At 43.7% G+C, this 20,083-nt stretch overlaps 1 protein-coding gene across 1 annotated transcript in view; it reads left to right on the top strand.

Annotated features, from left to right (window-relative positions):
• The window catches only part of ATP8A2 (ATPase phospholipid transporting 8A2), a 464,367-nt gene that overhangs the window by 317,580 nt on the left and 126,704 nt on the right, over positions 1-20,083 (top strand). Inside the window, exons 28-29 of the mRNA XM_063127035.1 lie at positions 6,953-7,027; positions 16,342-16,464. Coding sequence (XP_062983105.1) covers positions 6,953-7,027; positions 16,342-16,464 — 198 coding nt within the window. The remainder of the gene's footprint in view (positions 1-6,952; positions 7,028-16,341; positions 16,465-20,083) is intronic.

The following is a 20,083-nucleotide window of genomic DNA, read 5'->3' on the forward strand; positions in this document are numbered from 1 at the left end:
CGTTGCAATGCATGCGCAAAAACCAGGAGTGGAGGCTCTACATGCCAAGACGGGAAAGGCCGGCATATGCAGTGCCAACCCCTTGCACGCTTTGTGCCCTCATGCCTGAATAGGACCTCTGAAGTGGTGGGATTCTGTACTGCATCACTTCATGTGGGATTGAGGGACCCAAAAATACCAGCATATTTTATCATTTAGCCTTTTAGGATGGGGGGGGGGAATAACACAAAAGCTGGGAACCAAACAAAAGGAGGAAGGGGTGGAGCCAGGGAAATGGGGGTGGGGCGATCTAGGGAACGCTAGAAGGCCGAATTGGAACGTTGGGAGAGCTGGATTGGGATCCCGAGCTTGAGGTGGGGCGCCCCACCCTTTTCAATGCTGATTCATGTGTACACATTGACAGCACATGCACGACACCGCTCAAGACGGTGCTGCCCATAACAGACGTGCACAATAAGATACACTGAAATGTGATCTTATGTCTGGTAAGCAGGATGGGGGTAATATGGCAGAGCTAAGCTCAAACATGCTTGCCGGGAAATATAAAATCTATGAGCACTTCTGGGTGGGCTTTTTGGTGAAATCAGCCTGTGTTGCTTTTAAATGGAGATTAATATCCTGCAAAAATGGGGGCTACACCTCTGTATTAACCTCCATACCCACATGTTGCTATATGTTGGGCTGCCCTTTAAGGCAGCCTGGAAGCTTCTGTTGGTCCAGAATGTGAAAGCTAGACTTTTGTCTGGGGACAGCAGGACAGACTGTGTCAAGCTGATTTTATTCCAGCTTCTTTGGCTAACTATTGGTTTATGGGCTTGATTTAAGGTTTGTTGCTTTAGCCTTTAAAGCCCTAAACAGCCTGGGATCTGAATTATTCAAGACCCTTGGAATTGCTGCTCTCTCCCGCTGTGTGCAGGAGAAGCAGCGCCATTAGAAAAGCGGACTCAATGGGCCACGTGCTTGTTGGGTACTTCCTCTTTTGAAAGAGGAAGTAACCTGAGGAAGGAAAACACGGGTGGAGAAGCGAGGTAGGTAGGGAGCATGTTAACCATCGGTGTGATGGAGCTTTGTGACAAACCAAAGAAAGATGATGTATAACTATTTGAGTAACACTACTGAATGTAAGAATTCACATATTTTTCCCTTTTGCCTCGTTTTTAATTTATGCCTCCAGGTGCAAGACTGATTATATCTGTCTTCTCCACAAATTATCTAGCTATCCAGTTCATAGGGGTTACACTGCCGCTCCTTCCTTGTGAACTCTGGCACGACAATGTTGCTTGTGCATCTCTTAGAAATTGGCCATCAAAATGTATACCTGGATTACAGTCATCTGGAGGTGCAGTTCAAGGTGCAAAATAGCCAATATGTATTTGGGGGTAACAACTAAGGGGCTGTCTAAGCACTCGGAAAGCCCTGGGGTGGGCATCAATTATACGATGTAGCTGCAATTGTGCACCCACCCACCCCCGGGGCTTTCTGCCAAAGGTGCGGAGAAAAAAAGTCAGGGACTTAACCCAACTTTTTCCTCTAAGGCGAGGATGCAAAAGACGGTGTCAAAACAGCCCCAAAGCCTCACTCCAGATTCACAGCAGAGGCGTGGCTGGGCAGTGCCCGGTGGAAGGCGACCTGCGATTGGTCACCTTCCACCAGGAAGAGGGCGGGGGCAGCTCCAGTCCCTGGATGGCTGCCTGGAAATCCCGTGCTCCCTCCTTGGTACCAGAATTACCGAACGCCACCATGGGGGAGGGAAAGCACGGGGTTTCCAAGGGACACGGCACCAGCCTAGTGCTGTGAAGAAACACACACACACACCAGTTTGGCTGCAGTCCAAAACACTCCTTCCAGGGAGTAAGTTCCACTGAAATCCAGGAATTGTTATTCTGAGTAATCGTATTTAAGATTGCACTGCACGTTAAAATGCAGCAGCTTGAAAGCAAAAGGGCCTGCTTAAAAAGCAAAGCTACAAAACTATCTGTTTCTCCATATGGAACTATGCACTCATTTCACATGCTCCATTTCTCTTAGATGTTGCAGCTAATTTCATATCTCTGCTACGTCAGCTGTAATACGGTGAGGTAATGACCGTGTGTCAGGCTGGATTTCCAGCCTTTAAATCTGAATTTCCGTACCTTCGAATCAGGCCCTTGAAATGAACTTGAGAGTCTTTCTTTTTCTTGTAGCTGACTTACAAATAAGCAGTGCTGGCATTTCTGACAGGCAGGCAACAGTTAAATGGAGCAAAGAATGCTCCTTTCCCAAGTCAGAAAAGCCGCTTAATAACTCTGGGTCCATTTGCTCATAGCAGCGCCGCTGTTGTGGGCTTCTAACCCCAGGAGCTTGGCAAGCGGAGCGAGACTTGGCCGGCATCCCTATCGACTCACCAGGTCTGAGTCAACCGTGGGCAGTCGCCTCCAGCCTGCACAGCTTTAAAGGTAGTTAGCGTTTCTTGGGAAAACTAGGGAAAGGGTTTGGGGTGATTTTTTCCCCATCCACCAGAGAAAGTTGCAGAAAGAGCTCCATCCGACGAGCATTTTATCGCACGTTCATTACTGGGCACTCACGGAGTTTGCTCAGGTCCCTCACATGATGTCATCTGCCTCCCGCATGTGACAACACCCCCCCCCATTTTTAAACTTATTTCAAGTTCATTTTGTTCATGATTTTTATGCCATTGGCGTAGGTTTATTTTTTCTCCCTTTAGTTGTGGGGTTGATGAGTTTTTCTCTGCTCTAGCACTCTGGTCTAGGAGGGTGTAGAAGAAGTGACAAATTGATTTCTATCTACGTGGTGCAGAGGGAGGCACCATCCCAAACTGAACGAATTCCCTCTATGGAGATCTGAGAACAAAAATAATAAGGAAATTTCCATTTTCTGTTGGCCGAAATAGAACAGCCGAAAAAGCTTTTTCTGAAGATCTTAACAGTCAACTGGGTGCATATAGGGGAGGTGGTCCACTAGGAATCCTGGTCTCGAGTTATTTAGTAGGGATGTGCTCCGCTTCTAATCGGACTGGCAAATTAGAAGCGGAGTGGGGTGCTTTGCCTGCCCTTAAGGCGGAGGCGAAGAGGATTGGGGGGCCGGCGGAGCGTGGCGAAGAGGATCGAGGTGAAGGAGGATCCTTCGCCTCGATCTGGAGCTCCGCTGGAAAGGTATGTGGGGTTTACCGGGCCCTGTCGCTGTTGCCCATGCGGTGACAGCGGCAGGGCCTGGTAAACCCCCCCTCCTCTCCCTTACCTGCGTCCATCCACGGTCCCTCGGCTTCTTCAATTGAGCCCGCGGTTCAACCAGGAAGTCTAGGCCGCACTTGCGGCCCAGACTTCCTGGTTTTATTTATTTATTTATTTATTTATTTATTACATTTTATACCGCCCAATAGCCGAAGCTCTCTGGGCGGTTCACAATTGAACTCAATTGAAGAAGCCAAGGGACCGCGGACAGAGGCAGGTTGGTCCTTACCGGGCTCTGCCGCCGTCGCCACACAGGCGGCGACGGTGGCAGGGCCCGGTAAACCCCCCGCCTTCCTCTCCCGGCCTTACCTGGCGCCACTCCCCTCCACTGCGGAGCTCCAATTCGGAGCCGGAGCTCCGCAGCGAAGAGGAACGGAGTATGGGCAGAGCGGCGCGGAGCGGCGCGGGCCGATCCAAAATTTTCAGATCAGCCCGCGGGGCGGAGCGGGGGATCTGTGCACACCCCTATTATTTAGGGCTTTGATTGTTGATAACAAAACCTTGAACAGGTTAATAATTAGATAGGTAGAACCCAAATTCTTTCTGCTGGTTCGTAGATGTTGCTGTGAAACCCTACAAAACACTATTTTCTATAATACATCATAACCAAAACAACTTTGTTCAATGTTGAAACAAAATGTAGCACAGACATGCTAGGGACGGTCTTCACAGTGCCAGGTTGGTGCCGACTCCCTCTTCAGCCTTGTCCTGGGGTGGGGTCTGGTAATCCTGACACTGAGGAAGGAGCACAGGGTTTCTGGACAGCCATCTGGGTCCTAGAGCCACCCTCACCCTCTTCCTTGTGGAAGGCAACCAATTGCTGGTCACCTTCCACCAGGTTCCACCCCTGGGTCGACCATGGATTGGCCCTGGAGCAACGTCACATGGCAGAAGCATCATATTGACGTCGTTCCATTTGAAAAAGTTGGGGTAAATCCCCAACTTTTTCAAAACGTAGCATCGCAGGGAAGCCCCGTGGTGGCTGTGAAGCTGCACTTGCATCGTCTAACCAACGCGGCGCAGATCCACAACCACTGTGTGGCTTTCCCCATGTGTAGACAGTCCTCCAGTGTGAGCATTGGAAATGCAATGCATTCTCAAGCTGTTTCCTTTCCCCCTGTTCAGATCTTGCCAAATAGCAACCTGAGTAATATTTGCATTTTGAAATACCCGTTGCCTCATTTTGTGTGGGGGGCGGGGCAGGGGGGATACCATGTTTTTGTTGGTTTGGACCCATCTAAATAGTAGCTCCATTGAAGCAAGTGGGTTTGATTATCCAGCAGGGGATTATTTCAATAAAAAGAGACTTTTCCAAGGCTGGATGCAGTTTCAAAAGATTTTGGTTTTGCCCATAAAATTCCCAGCAGCACCTGCAAATGATAAAAATGAGTTCAAGACATTCAGTAAAATGTTACAAGTGATGTTAGTATAGCAAAGCCAGATTTCTTGTTTTAGGAGAGGATGATATTTGGAATAGTCAGAAACATCTCCCAGCAACTTTCTATGATATTGACAGAATGATCCGTTGATATAGCATAAATCTTTCAGCAAAGTTTTTATTTGTTCAAGTACTGAATAGGCCAGTATTATTATTTAAGAAGTATAGCTCTTAAAGCAGATGGAAGAATTATAGAACAGGCTCATAGTAAATGGGGCTGGGGTTGCAACAAAATGGCAGATTAAAATCAAAGTCAAGAGCAGCAGAATTTATGGGTTAGGTTCAGTTTTAGTCATACTTAGAGTAAACTCATTGAAATCAATGGGACCGAAGTATGTCATGGATCCATCCTAAGTATGACTAAATCTGAATCCAATCCTACATTAGCAAATAGTAAATCCTACCAATAAAGTCCATGGGGTTGGTTTCAGATTTAGTTACAGTTAGTGTAGACCCACTACAATCAATGGGACTTGAGTTAGTCATGACTAACTTAACCCATATTTATTTCAATGGGGCTGTCTTCACGTCACCAAGTTGGCACCACCTTTCTCCAAAACCCCATGATTTTATTTACCTGGGGTGGCGTCAAGTAATCCCGACACCAAGGAGGGAGCATGGGGCTTCAGGGAGTCATCTGGGTACTGGAGCTGCCTTCCCCATTCCTGGTTTCTTGTGACCAATCGGTGGTCGCCTTCCACCAGGATTGCTTCCGGGATTGGCCATGAAGTGAGGTCAGACAGCGGAAGAGCCATATTGACCTCAGTCCCACTGAAAAAGTCAGGTTAAGTCCCCAACTTTTTTTATGCTGAGCTTCGCGGGAAAGCCCCATGGTGGCTGCAAATTCTGCAGCTGCATAGTATAACTGGCACAGTGCAGATTCGCAACCACCACAGGGCTTTCGCTGTGTATAGACAGACCCTAAGTATCTGGATCTAACTCATTCTCTTGATCCTTAAGTGTGCTAATATTATTAGAATGGAAACTATTGTGGGTATGGGGACCATATTCTTGAGCTAATTCTGGTAACTCATATTTGCTTGGAAAGTTCAAATGTCAATTATCTTAATTTGATTTCTCCCTCCAACATATGTAATTATGGATATTGATGTTTCAGGTATTAGGTATTTTAGAGGGGGAAACAAGTTGCCCCAATATTGAGTGTGGCAAATCAAAGCTCCTAGCATTCCGGACCATTGTCCATGCAGGCTGGGGCTGATGGGAGTTGTAGTCCAAAACATCTGGTGAGCACCAGGTTGAGGAAGGCTATGAACAACTGGCCATGCACCAAGTCCAAATTTCAAGGTCACACAAAAAGATATTCTCAATCTCAATGGCTGATCTACAACTGTGGAATTCTCTTTTCCTAGAGTTTTTCCAGAAGCACATCATACATTTGGGCTTGATTTTAACTGCAAGGATTAAGTTGGATTATTTTATTCAGTATTTATATCACACAGTGGACAAGATCCAAAGAAATGTGAAACTAATTCTGTGAGCCCAGGAGAACTTCGCAGCACTAATTGTGTTTACTCTGAAGTAAATGCCACTGCGTTTGATAGAACTTACTTGCAGGTAAACATGCGTAGGATTGCAACCTTGGACTTGTTTTGTCCTGAATCCTAGCTCTCCATATTGCCAGGCCAACTCCTTTTAAAACTCCAGGGAGTTTCCAAAGCATTGTGTTATGGCTTAAGACGGGGAACGTTAAAGCTTCCACTTGTCTAGCACCTTATGTGAGCCTCCGTAATTCTTTGGGAACAAGATAATATTTTTCTTGGTGTAATCTGTTTTGCAGCATTTAAAAATATGTGTTCTGTCTTGTTTTATTTATTCTTTTCAGACTGTTATTACCCATTCCAAGTCCCAGGGGTGGGATAGGACTTAAAATAAATAACCGATAGGCTAGAATAACCTCGTGTATTCTTTACAGGGTTATTCTGGTGTGCATGGGTTGTGCGCATTACATGCTTTGCGATTGAAACCAAATTAGCTTCTAGTGATAAGGAATACGTCCTAAGAATTTGCTAGCAGCGAAGGAACTTCATACACGTTTGCAAGAGGTTTGTTATTTCAGTGTAATGATGCAAATTCTACAGATTGTTCCACGGCTTCAGTAGTGTTGCTCTATTTAAAAGAGAGCAACTGTGAATACTTATTTTTAGGCTTGGTCCAGCAGCTGCCTCCAGATGATGTCCACATTCCACGCTCTTCTCTTCTTCAATGCGTCGAAACATTTGTCTCCCATTGATCTAAACCCTTGTGCAACTTTCTTCTCTTTCAGCTTTGGTTTGCGTTCGTTAATGGATTCTCTGGGCAGATTTTATTTGAGCGGTGGTGCATCGGCCTCTACAATGTGGTAAGTGTCCCACGTCTCTGCTTGATCACATGCCAAACCCAGATGGCATTCCAATGCTGTTTCTGTCTGTGCAGTTTATCTCAGTTGATCAACTGTATACACACTGTGAGGTGCCTTTGGGAGCACTCTTGCTTTGCCTTAGATTTGGGGTGGGGGAGTCAAAACGCTTGGCTTGTTGCTCTTAATCTGGAACAGGGCCTTGAAATTCTCAACCCAGCACAAGCCTGCCAGATGTATGTCCCACCCAGCCGAATGCAGCTGTTGGCTTGGCAGGTTCTTGACAATCCTTCTGGGAAAATTGCAGAAAGTGGTCAACCAAGTCGCTGATATACGGTGGCCACCAGTGGAAGCTGGACCGCTAAAGGAGCTATCCAAGGTGCTGAACCCTATCCCCAAATTTGTTAAGCATCTTGGAGAGCTCCTTCAGAGTTCTGGCTGGTACTGACTAAAACGCAGAATGGATTCTGAGCCCCACTGAAATCAGACCCACCAGCCTCCATCACTAATAATAATAATAATAATAATAATAATAATAATAATAATAATACATTATTTCTTATCCACCTCTCCATTTTGATCAAGGCAGGGAACAGCAGTATGTATAAAATACATAAAATACTGATTTAAAAACATAGTATACATCGTTAAAACATCCTAAAAGCATCCTAAAATTCCACTGGATAGGCCTGCCAGAAGAGATCAGTCTTTATAGCTTTCTTAAATGCTAAAAAACCAAAGAGGACTAAAACCAAAGAGGATGTAAAGGAAGAGATTTGCATATGCTAACTTGCAGAGATACAGATTTGGAATTAATGATGACGATCTCAATGGAAATACAACACATTTCACCATAGTGGGAAGATTGTGATCCGGTGATCTATATGCCTTGCTCAATCTACTGTCAAGGTGCTAAGTGTTGGTGGGCAACTTCAAGGCCTATAATGCTCCCCCTTCTTACAGTTCCTTAAACTGGACTTGGACTGGACAGCCTTTCAAACAGAGCAGCTTCCCCAACCTGGTGCCCTCAAGATGTGTTGGACTATGTCTCCCATAATCCCCCAGCCAGCTGTGCTGACTGAGGATTGTGTGTTGTACTCCAACACATCCAGAGGGCACCAGATTGGGGAAGGCTGAAATAGAGGATGCCTCCAAATAGAGGACTATCCTCTGACAGATTAAACGGAGGACAGTCCTCTATAAAGTAGGGCACATGGCCAGCCTGCTGTGATGAATCAGTATCCATCACTGGATATGAGTTGTGTTTGACTTCTGGGATCACTTGTCCTCACGAGTTTATCTTAATAACATGGATTTATAAACTCAGTGAAAAGTTTTCATCACTACGTCTTGTAGCAGCAAATTCCATACTTTACCACGCACTGTATGAAGAAGTCCTTCCCTTTATCTGTTCTGAATCTCCCACCAATCAGCTTTATGGGAGGACCCCGGATTCTAGTATTTTGAGAGAGGGAGAAAAAGGACTCCTTATCCACATTCTATATTTCCCAAGATGCCTCCAGCCGTCAGCAAACTCTCTACCTCTCTGTCCATTTCATTCTGGGTCTCTTACTCCAACTGCACTTTCTTTCATGTGTGCCTTAAGACCCACTCTTAGCTACAGACGTCTGGGGATATTAAGGGTAAAATCCATCATAAGTCTACTTAGAGTAGACCCATTGAAATTAATGGGATTTAAGTTAGTCATGACTAGCTTAAGTCCCATTCCTTTCAATGGGTCTACTCTAAGTAGGACTTATGTTGGATTTTACCCTAAGTCACCATTCTTTAGCTTCTCCTTACATTCCAGAGAAATCTCAAATTTGCAGCAATCAGACCCCATAAAGAGACATTCCTCTGGCCATCCTGGACTAATAAACCATATCAGCACAGCTTGGCTACTGATCATTAGGTGACATTAACCAGACCCTCAGGCCCATTAGCACTATTTTGTTCAGAGTCCAGACGCATTCACAGTAATCAAGTAGCAAGCTTACAATAATATACATTTATTTATTTACTTTATTGATTTTTTAAAAAATTATTTATTTGGTTTTCTAGGCCATTGATAGCCTTCTCCACCAGGAATTTATCCAACCCCCTTTTAAAGCCATCCAAATTGGAGGCCATCACTACATCTTGTGGTTGTGAATTCCATAATTTAACTATGCACAGTGTACTTCCTTTTATTTGTCCTGAATCTCCCACCAATCAGCTTCATGGGATGACCCTACTGGGTTCTAGTATTGAGAGAGGGAGAAAAATGTCTCCCTATCCACATTTACCATTCCATGCACCTCTGTCATGTCTCCCCTCAGCCTCCTTTTTTCAAGGCTAAACAATCCCAGATGTTGTAACCTTCCCTCACAGGGGAGATGCTCCAGCCCCTTCATCATTTTAGTTGCCCTTTTCTGCACTTCTTCCAGCTCTATGATGACTGTTTTTAGGTGTGGTGCCTAGAAGTGTACACGGTATTCCAAGTGTGGTCGCATCATAGATTTGTATAAGGGCGGTATGACGCTGGCCGTTTTATTCTCAATTCCTTTTCTTATAATGCCTAACATGGAGTTTGCCTTCTTTACAGCGGCCACACACTCCAGAGGAATAACATTTTAATCACTTATGTCACACTTTGAAGATTTATAAAGCACTTTGCTTCATAAACCTTCAAGGTATTTGACCTCACAACTACCCCGAGAGGCAGGTCACATTTTATCCAGTGGAACTCCCAGAAGGAAGGTTGCCTCTCTCATTGGCAAGACCCGGCGAGTTCCCTGTAGTTTTCTGATTGCATTTGCATCTGCATCTTAAATAGTGCTGGAAGAGGGGAAGTCGTTTTCCGCTTGGTGCCTTTCACTGCTTGTAATGAGCTGAGTCCATTTGCACCCGTTAAATTATAAGCAAGGTGTGCTGGACTTAATTCCAGAGGGGTATCCGTATTAACCTGTTCCGGCTAGCATGCAGACACAAAGGAGTCCCGTGACACCTTAAAAGCAAACAGATTTATTGCAAACGGAGCTTTTGTGAACTGCAGCCCGCTTCACTGGGTGCATTGGATGACGCGAGCTCTAATCCACAAAACCGTCTGCCCTAACACGTCTGTTAGGCTTTGAGGTGTCCATGTGTGTATACTATCGCTCAGGAATCATGTGAAAGACCTCCAAAATATTGGGGGCACCCCACCCCCATCAGTGTCACAGGGTGGCCCAGGCATGGGATGGATTAGCGTATCCCAAGGCCCTTGTTATACAAAACCGCGCACTGGAGTAACCCTCTCTCTCGTGTCCCATGATTGCTCAAGTGGCAGCTGTAATTGGGGCAATCCCCCAGACGAGGAAATAGGGACTTGCTGCTTGTGCATGTAGACACAGCCGGGGGAAGTCAATCACGTGAGCTGCCCATTAGTCTTGGCTCTCATCTAACGCACGAGGATCCGGAATGCTCTCTGCACAGCCATCTGGTGTGTTGCTTTGTGACTAATTCAAAGGCGAGGGATGACATCATGGGGCTTGGAAATGCACTTGCTGTTACTGCTTCCCCAGGAATAGCCAGCCCTTTGTGGAAGCTGATTTTCACCTGCATTCTCCAGGCTTCTTATACGTTTCTGGCAGGAATCATACTCCAAACTTTGAAGAAAGAAAAGAAAAACGGCTTCCCCTTTTTATTCTTTCTGTAAAGAAAATAAATAGACATGCTATATAATTAGAGACAGCTGCGTGGATGTAAATACAGCGCAGAGAGATACGTTTAGGTCAGAAATAACATTTCGATGATACACAACTTCCAATATGGGAGGTAATTGAGGACATTAGTTTGTGAGAAGTTGCAGACAGTTTTGGTCTTTTAACCATGAATATTATTCTAAATGTGTATGGAACATGATCTAGTGGCATTATTTAATGAATTCGTTTGAAGGATTTATCTCCTGCCTTTCCTTGTCAATTCAAGGAACAATCCTAACATGGTAAAATCGGTGGAGGCTTGTGGCTCCGATGTCAAGGGGCGATAAATCTGCTCTGGGTTCCAGTCAGAACTCCAAGGTCCTTTAGAACTCCTTTAGAGTTCTTTCTCGTTCTGACTGAAACCCAGAGTGGATTTCTTAACCCACTGACATCGAGCCACCAATCTCCACTGGGTAAAGCAGATAGATATATAGACCCTGTTCAGACAACACACTAGGACATGCATCTAAAGGCCCAAATGGAGGGCAGCTGCTTGGTGGACGCCTGGGAAATCACAACATCCAACCCACTTTGGATGTCCAAATCTTGCTTCTGATCCACATCCGAAGCAGGTCAGACCAGATTGGGGCCAATTCAGAATCTCCGAATCACCCTCTGCAGAGGATTGGGGTTCCATGCCCAGCCCTACTAGAAAGCATTGCAATGGTCCAGATGTGATGTAACTTAGGCCTTGTTATAGCTACAATCTCTAAGAACAGGTGCAGCCGGCACACAAACCTAAGCTAAGCAGAAACCTCTCATCTGAGCATACAGGGTTAAGACGAGGTCCAGAAAGACCCCTGGACCAGCAGCCTATGTTTTCAAAGGTGGCATCATCTCACCCAGCACAACTTTAGGATGCACATGGGAATTTTAGTGTATACACGGAGCTATACACTCTGTGAGCAGAGTTGTTCTTTTCTGTAGTCAGGGAATATTCTCTTTGTGCTTACATAGAGCACTCCCCAACATGGAGTGTGTGTGTGTGTGTGTGTGTGGAGGGGTGTGTGTTTGGAAATGCAAATGCCCTGTGTTTAGACATTTTTCTCATAAAAAAATCCTTTCCTTGCAATGGCTCTTTGCCCCCCTGCAGAAAAAAATACTGATTAAAAAGAAACCAGTGAGTGTTGTTGTTGTTTTAAGTTTGAATCATAGATCTCGTGTGCAATGTTGTATGGGAGCAAGAGGGTGGAAGAGACAGAGGCCCAGAGTCAGCCCTACCATTAGGCAGAGTGAAGCAGCTACCTCAGGCAGCAGTTATGGGGAGGGGTGGCACGTTGTTATATGACAGTGCTGGATGATTACTATGCAGCCTGTGCTGCGCCCTGTAAGCTACCCTGTCGCCCAGCAGTGCAGTAGAGGCAGCCATAGCTAAAGTAAGTCTCAATTGCCAGTCTGGTCAACTTCTGTGCATGGAATATATTGGCGGGGTGGTGGTGGCTGGTGCCTTGTCCCTTGTTCAGGCAACATATAATCTTGGGTTGGCCCTGTAGAGGCCTAAGGAAAAAGTGCCTGGGAATTGGGTAGAATCAGAAGCCATAGTGGTTCACCGGGGGGGGGCAACTTGTGGCCCTCCAAATGTTTTGGCCTACAATTCCCATCAGCCCTGGCCAGCATGGACAGTAGTGAGGAATGATGGGAGTTGTAGGCCAAAACATTTGGAGTTGCCCATCCAGGTTTATACTCTGAGAAGGCTTCTGCTGCTTAGAAGGGGAATTCTATGAGTTGTGGCATCCATCATCAATCCAAATAGTTGCGCTGTGGGTCGAGGCTGTGGGGGTGGAGTAGAGGGTAGCTGCTGAATTTCACATATAAACTTGAATCTATTTTGTTTGGCTGCAGACTTCTAGTCACAACAAGTTAGTGCAGGCAAGGATTTTTCTTATCCTGCTTACATGGGTGGTTAGCAGTAATCAATAGTTAACAACCTTGACATGGAACTCTTATAAAATTATCCCTTAACTATCTAATATTGTGAAGAGATTTTGTTAAGAAACTCAACCAGCCTCTCAAAGCTGTTTCCCTTGATTCTTTCCTTTGGAGCTTCCAAGTTAACAGATTGAGAATCAACTGTAAATTCAATCAATTTATTCTTCAGTCCTGCACACATTTCTTTGGAAGTTAAGTCCCATTGATAATTGGTGGAAATTACTTCCAAGTGACTGCAGCCCAGCCATAAGACATGCTGCGTCTGCTGATAGTATAGGCACGGTGAAACATCAACATTGCGAGGATCTTCCACAGGAACAAACCAGTCAGGGAAAATATTTATTGATTAATTATAAGAATGTATATCCTCCCTTGAAAGTTATATGCAAATCTTTCCAAGACAGCTTGCACATAGGATGCCCACTTATGGAATCTCAGTTATTCATTTTCATTATTTCAGTCCAGTTCAGTCCAGTTCCAAAAAAAGAGGAAATGCATCACCAAAGCATATCTCATAAAGGCTGGATCATCTCCGCTATGAGGGAAGATTACAGCTGGCATTGTTTAGCTTGGATAGGGAAACATTTTTCTCCCTCTCTCAAAATACTATAACCTGGGGTTATCCAATGAAGCTGATTGGTGGGAGGTTCAGGACAGATAAAAGGAAGTACTTCTTCACACAGCGCATAGTTCAATTATGGAATTCACTACCACAAGATGTAGTGATGGCCACCAATTTGGATGGCTTTAAAAGGGGGTTGGATAAATTCCTGGAGGAGAAGGCTGTCAATGACTCCTAGCCCTGATGGTTGTGTGCCACCTCCAGTATTCAAGGCGGTAAGCCTGTGTGCACCAGTTTCTAGGGAACATGGGTGGGAGGGTGCTGTTGCACCATGTCCTGCTTTGTTGGTCCCTTGCCAATGGCTGGTTGGCCACTGTGTGAACAGAGTGCTGGACTAGGTGGATCCTCGGTCTGATCCAGCATGGCACTTCTCATCTTCTTATGTTCTTAAAGGAAAGGACAAATGAGGGCACTGATTTGCATATAATTTGCATATGCTAATTTATAGAGGTTGTATTCAGGATCTGCCTTCCACATGATGAAGGCTTCTGTTCACAAGGGCCCCTTAACCCACTTTTGGGGAAGCCCCTCTCACACACACACAACAGCTCACCCCATTCCATAGGGTGTCCTGACTCTGCGTAGCATTTTCAAGGGGCTGGAAGGGCTGCTATGGGAAGAATGGGGTGGGGAAGTCCTCTTCCATCAGATTTCCATCAAAAATCTGGATCCTACCTCACATAAAGATGCAAATTTAGAAATATTAATTGTAATTGAAATAGAAATACAGTACATCTCCCCATAATGTGGAAAGCTGTGCTAGGTGACCTGTGTAGCTGACTCACTCAGTCTGATGTCCAGGTGCTGTCGATGGGCAGATTCAAGGCCCAGCTCTTCCTTCTGATGGTTCTTGATCTTTAAACCCAATGTGGATTGGATGCCCTTCATACAGAGGACAGTCCTCTGGCCTCTTCAAATAGAGGATTGTCTTCTGTAAAAGGAGACACATGGCCACCCTGCTTACAAGTAAAGCCAATGTACAACAATAAAATAACAGTAAGACAAAAATCAAGGCCAAAACTCATCAGGATCCAGCTGGTGGTTGGTTTTTAATGCCGAGTGTGATCCACAGACTTTGTGAACTGTTGTTTGTGTTCACTTAAAACATTTGTTATCTTTGTTGAAAGGCATGATATACAACAATTAGGAATAAAGGCCGTGTCTTAAACCAAAGTCAATACGCAGAACAAAATGGGTTTCAGAAAATGAGTGCAATACAAGGTTCAAATGGAGCAAAGAACCTCTGCATGCAATGCTTTACTGAAAGCATGTTTTGAGTGTAGACCTGCTTTGTGGATGCTTCAGCTATATCTGAGCAGCTATGAGATAGGAAGGAATGCCAAGTCCCCCTTCCTCTCCCGATGTGTCCTTAAACTGAACCACACAGATAAGTTATACAAAAGTTAATGTTTGGACTGAATGGAACAATTAAGTTAAAAAATTTCTGTGTTTTGGGCTATAATGTTGAGCAAATTCTTATCCCCACTGACGAAGACCCTTGCGGCTGAAACATGTATGGGACAAGTGGATGTGTTTTGTTGTTTATTCGTTCAGTCGTTTCCAACTCTTTGTGACTTCATGGACCAGCCCACGCCAGAGCTTTCTGTCGGCCGTTGCCACCCCCAGCTCCCCCAAGGTCAAGTCTGTCACCTCCAGAATATCATCCATCCATCTTGCCCTTGGTCGGCCCCTCTTCCTTTTGCCTTCCACTTTCCCTAGCATCAGCCTCTTCTCCAGGGTATCCTGTCTTCTCATTATGTGGCCAAAGTACTTCAGTTTTGCCTTTAATGCCATTCCCTCAAGTGAGCCGTCTGGCTTTATTTCCTGGAGTATGGACTAGTTTGATCTTCTTGCAGTCCAAGGCACTCTCAGAATTTTCCTCCAACACCACAGTTCAAAAGTATCTATCTTCCTTCGCTCAGCCTTCCTTATGGTCCAGCTCTCGCAGCCATAGGTTACTACGGGGAATACCATTGCTTTAACTATGCGGACCTTTGTTGTCAGTGTGGTGTCTCTGCTCTTAACTATTTTATCGAGATTTGTCATTGCTCCCCTCCCAAGAAGTAAACGTCTTCTGATTTCCTGGCTGTAGTCAGCGTCTGCAGTAATCTTTGCGCCCAGAAATATGAAGTCTGTCACTGCCTCCACGTTTTTCCCCTCTATTTGCCAGTTATCAATCAAGCTGGTTGCCATAATCTTGGTTTTTTTGAGGTTTAACTGCAACCCAGCTATGACCAGTAGAAACAAGTGAAATGTGTAGTTTCCATTTAGTACTTTTGGACTGTTTAACTCCTATTCTGGCATAATTTTATGTTTTGTGTTAAACCATTAATTTCTTACATTGTTACATGTTTACTCTTACTTTTTATACTTAATAGCACAGACCAGTTATTTCACTAAATTTTATCTTAGTTTGTACCTTGTAGTGTAGTAATTTCCTTAAACCGATTTTGTTCTGCAGAAAGGCATGATCTAGAATGATATAAGGGCACAATCCTGTGCAGGGTTAGACAGTAAAACGGCTAAACATGCATAGGATTGCATCTTAAATTAATGACTGCATGTTGCAATAAATTACGGACAGCTCGTTTGAACTGAAAAAAATGAAAATGAATGGCTGAGGTTGCAGGCCTCAGCCATTTGCTACGGAATAGCCTCGTTTACTTTAACTGTGTTCTTCTGAAATATGTGGCAACGATCACCTCCTTTGGCCGCTATCCAAGGCCTCAAGTGCATTCCGGACTCCCGTTGCTTGGCACATCTGTAAGCCCGTGCGCCTCTTTCCCACTCCATCGCCAGGAGCGAGGAAACCCCACAGGGGCTCACGGTGCTCCTTCTTTGGAGAAGTTCCAGCCTATTGCTCTTCTGCACACAGTACTCCAGAGGTGAAAGCTTCAGGGCTTGAGTCTTAGCTTCAGCACTGCTAAAATGAGTTGTTGATTTGAACAACGTCAGGGTTTTCTCCCAGGTATGAAGCACGCTCTTCCACTTGTTTATCCGGTTAACGGTTTGTTATTTTTAATTACTTCTCTTGTTTTCTCTAGATTTTCACAGCGTTGCCTCCCTTCACCTTGGGAATCTTTGAACGATCGTGCACTCAAGACAACATGCTTAGGTTTCCCCAACTCTACAAAATTACTCAAAACGCTGATGGGTTCAATAGCAGGGTAAGAGGCAGTGTTTACTTTTGGGGGATGAAAGAAAACAGTAGGGAGGAGCTTTCGTTTAGAACTGGAATTTTAATTCACTGCTCTACTCTTCCAGCTTTATGCCACTGGAAATGGTTACTCTAGCTATCAGTATTTTTCCTTCTAGCTATCGCTATTTATTTATTGTTTATTAAGACATTTGTATCCCGCCCTGTATCACAAGGATCTCAGGGCGGTGTACAGATAAAATCATGCAAACAATATAAAACACTAAATATATTTTCTTCTGCTGTAAGAGTGTGTTTATTGGCAATTCTGTCTTTACCAGCAGCTTGGAGTGAGGCAAGCCTGAAAAGCAGCTTTATTTATTTACTTTTGATTTTATTTATTTATTTATTTATTTATTTATTACATTTTTATACCGCCCAATAGCCGAAGCTCTCTGGGCGGTTCACAAAAAATTTCTATAGAGGCCTTCAATAAAAGTTCCTAAGCATCTATACCAGGTTGGTTCATATGTAAATCTACACCATAGTTTAGCATTATGAGAATAAGCTACAGTGGACCACAATCCCCTGGCCATGTGGAAGAACTTAGAAGCTTTCACTTCCATTTTACATTAACTGCAGCTTGCCGTGTCATCTCATCTGATAAACTGTGTTAATCTTAACTATGTTTAGTGGAAACAAACTAACTTCAAACCGTGGTTTATGACTTGGCTTGTTTCCACTCACCATATTTAAGATTATCCACAGTTTAATGCTTGGGTGACACACTAAACTGTGGTTAGTCTAAAATGGAAGCATAAAAGTCTGAATTCCTCATAGACTTGACAAAATAGAATAGGGGGAGGGAATCACAACAAGGCTTGCTGCACCTTGTTCTTGTAAAGCTCAACTGTGGTTTGGCATTATATCTAAACCAACCCTATAAGAAAACGCAAAAAAAAAATTAAAATAGAAATAAAATAAAGCCAAACAATCATACAACCCCCAAAATTAAAAGACGGCAAGATCTTAACAGCTAGTTAAAAGCAAATAGCAGGAATTCAACTATGTCTGGGGAAATTATAAGGGCTTTGCCTAGTGCCGAAAGGACTGCTTTTAGAAGAATATTTGGGGGGTACCATTGAGAAGGCCCTCTCCCTGGTAGCTATTCAACTCACCTCAGAGGCACCTGCAGAAACTCCTCACTTGAAGACTTTAATGTATGGATAGTTACATTTGAAACATATACATGTAAATCCATGAAGGGTTTTAAAAACAGCAGTTTTTCAGCTGCACCATCCTATAGTGGCTTTTAGATTTGGAAGCCACTGTAGGCTATGGTACTGGTGGCCCTCATTGACTTTTGTGATGAACATCTTATGAACCCAGGCAATGTATGCCAATGTTTGGTGACTTGCTCCCTTGGCCAATACTGGTAGTATTTGGATTCCTACAATGAGCAATGTCAGGGCTTATCTCTGTCTGGAAGCCTGAATCTATAAATAATAATAATAATAATAATAATAATAATAATAATAATAATACTTCCTCAGAGAGTTAAGGAACAGTAGACTACTCATGTGTACTTCAGGTCTTCCTTCACTTAACTAATACTTCAAAAGTTCTTGGAGAACTTATGAAAGGGTTCCAAAATTATGTCAGAAGATTTGGCTCTCATTACTCTTTGAGGCCACGGCAGCCATATTATATGCTAATTCCATGGATTGTCTTTTGGCACCTGGTTGCAACTGTGTGCCAGAAACCGATCTCCTGCTGTGTTCAGTGTGTTGAACTAACATGCACCCAGCTTGCTAAGTCCTTTGGTAGCATGGGTAGTAATCAACATGGGCCATCTTAAAACCGCATCTACCGTGAATTCAAATGGTCATGGATAGAGTTCCAAACTAGAATGTTGGCCATTGAACTCAAGTATATTTATTTATTTATTTATTGCATTCCCATAGCCGAAGCTCTCTGGGCGGTTTACAAAAGTTAAAAACAGTTAAGAGAATTTATCTGCATGTAAATTAATCAACCACACAGAGTTTGCCCTGTGTGACATCTTTGACAGACCTGGACAAGCTGCAACTGATTTTGTGTTTTGCAAAGAAATGTTCCCACACTTTTATATGCCAGCCTTTTAAAACACAAAAAACAAAAAACCCAACTAACCCCCACCCCCATGAGATTTTGTGAAAATATTGAGATGACTTTATTATTTCTGTCAGGGTTTGGGTTTAAAAAGATGTTTCAGAGAGATATGCAGGTAAAGTTACACTGATGTATTTTCTTTTCATATTTTGGAGAATTCCCTCCACTCTCAAACCTCTTGTTTTATTAACCTATTCATGCTAACAAAGCTTCAGGACTCAGAGTTGTACAGTTCAAGGAGAGAAAAGTTCTGAGGTGGTGCATGTAAGATTTCAAGGCATCAATGCCTTAGTTCTAAGTGGGATCTTGGGTAACGCAAAAAAGCCCATCTTTCAATTTCAAGGAAGTATGAGGGTTGGGTTTTATCTTTTTGCTATCTGCCTTTTTATCATCTCAACTTAATTTTCTTCGTGGTGATGGAAGAGGGGTTGGTACAGGGAGACAGTTTGCTTTCATATTCTGCTGAATATCTAAATTGGTTGCATGGTTTTATTTTGGAGAACTCAACAAAATAGAATATATATTCATAGAAATAGTTGTTTTCTGATGTAGTGCAGGAAGTACCCAAACATCTAAAGAAGGAAAACACTGTAGAAACATTTAAGAAAGTCTCATTCTATTTAGGGGATATCATTATCACCGCCAGCACCCCCCAAAAAGAAGGGCCAGGCTCGGTGCACTATTAATTGAATGCAAATCTTGTGCATGTTTTCGTTACATAAGTTTTAATCGCAGGGGATCCTGTCCTGAACAGCCTCAGACCACGTGGCACTGAGAAGGGAAAATTTAACTTTCTCTTCCAGTACTTTTTTAATAAAAAAAATGAATAATGAATCAATCTTATTTCTGGCCCATATCAGTTTCACATACATACAGTCATAGGGCAATATCCAATACTGTTGCTCTCACGGGACCCATTTGTAAAAGTAACCCTGGATATGACTGGAAATGCTGGTTTCTGGAATAGGACTGGTCAGCAGAGCTCTCTTTTGTGGGCTATGCTGCTATGCGCTCTTCCAGAAATGAGTGGTTCCAGTCGTTTTGGATTACTTTGGGAACTGTTAGGTCCCTATTGTGCTAGTGATGGGTCCCACTAGAGTGTGGGCAGTATTGGATACTATCCACAAGTCCATTCCATTGATTTCCACATCAACCTGAATTTTTTCATTATTTACATATATTGCATTTATTTTTGTATACAATTTCCCGTAACATTTGCATTTCCCCTAATATATGTAAGGGATGTTGGAGACATCTGCACCAGAATCAAATGAGTTTGAGTTTCTATGAATTCAACTCACGAATTCCACACCAGACCAACTTTTCCTGAGTTGCACAGATTCCGTGGACTTGTAGACCAGATTTTTATTTCCCTGAATTTCACGCAAATTTCATCATACAAAAATATGTAAAAATAATAATAAAAAAACACTTTCCAAAAATGCATATTTCCCCCCATAGGGTAAAGCATGAAAATGTGCATTTTGGGGAAGAGTCAT

This window comes from Elgaria multicarinata, chromosome 5 (genome assembly GCF_023053635.1).
Source record: "Elgaria multicarinata webbii isolate HBS135686 ecotype San Diego chromosome 5, rElgMul1.1.pri, whole genome shotgun sequence".
Lineage (NCBI taxonomy): Eukaryota > Metazoa > Chordata > Lepidosauria > Squamata > Anguidae > Elgaria > Elgaria multicarinata.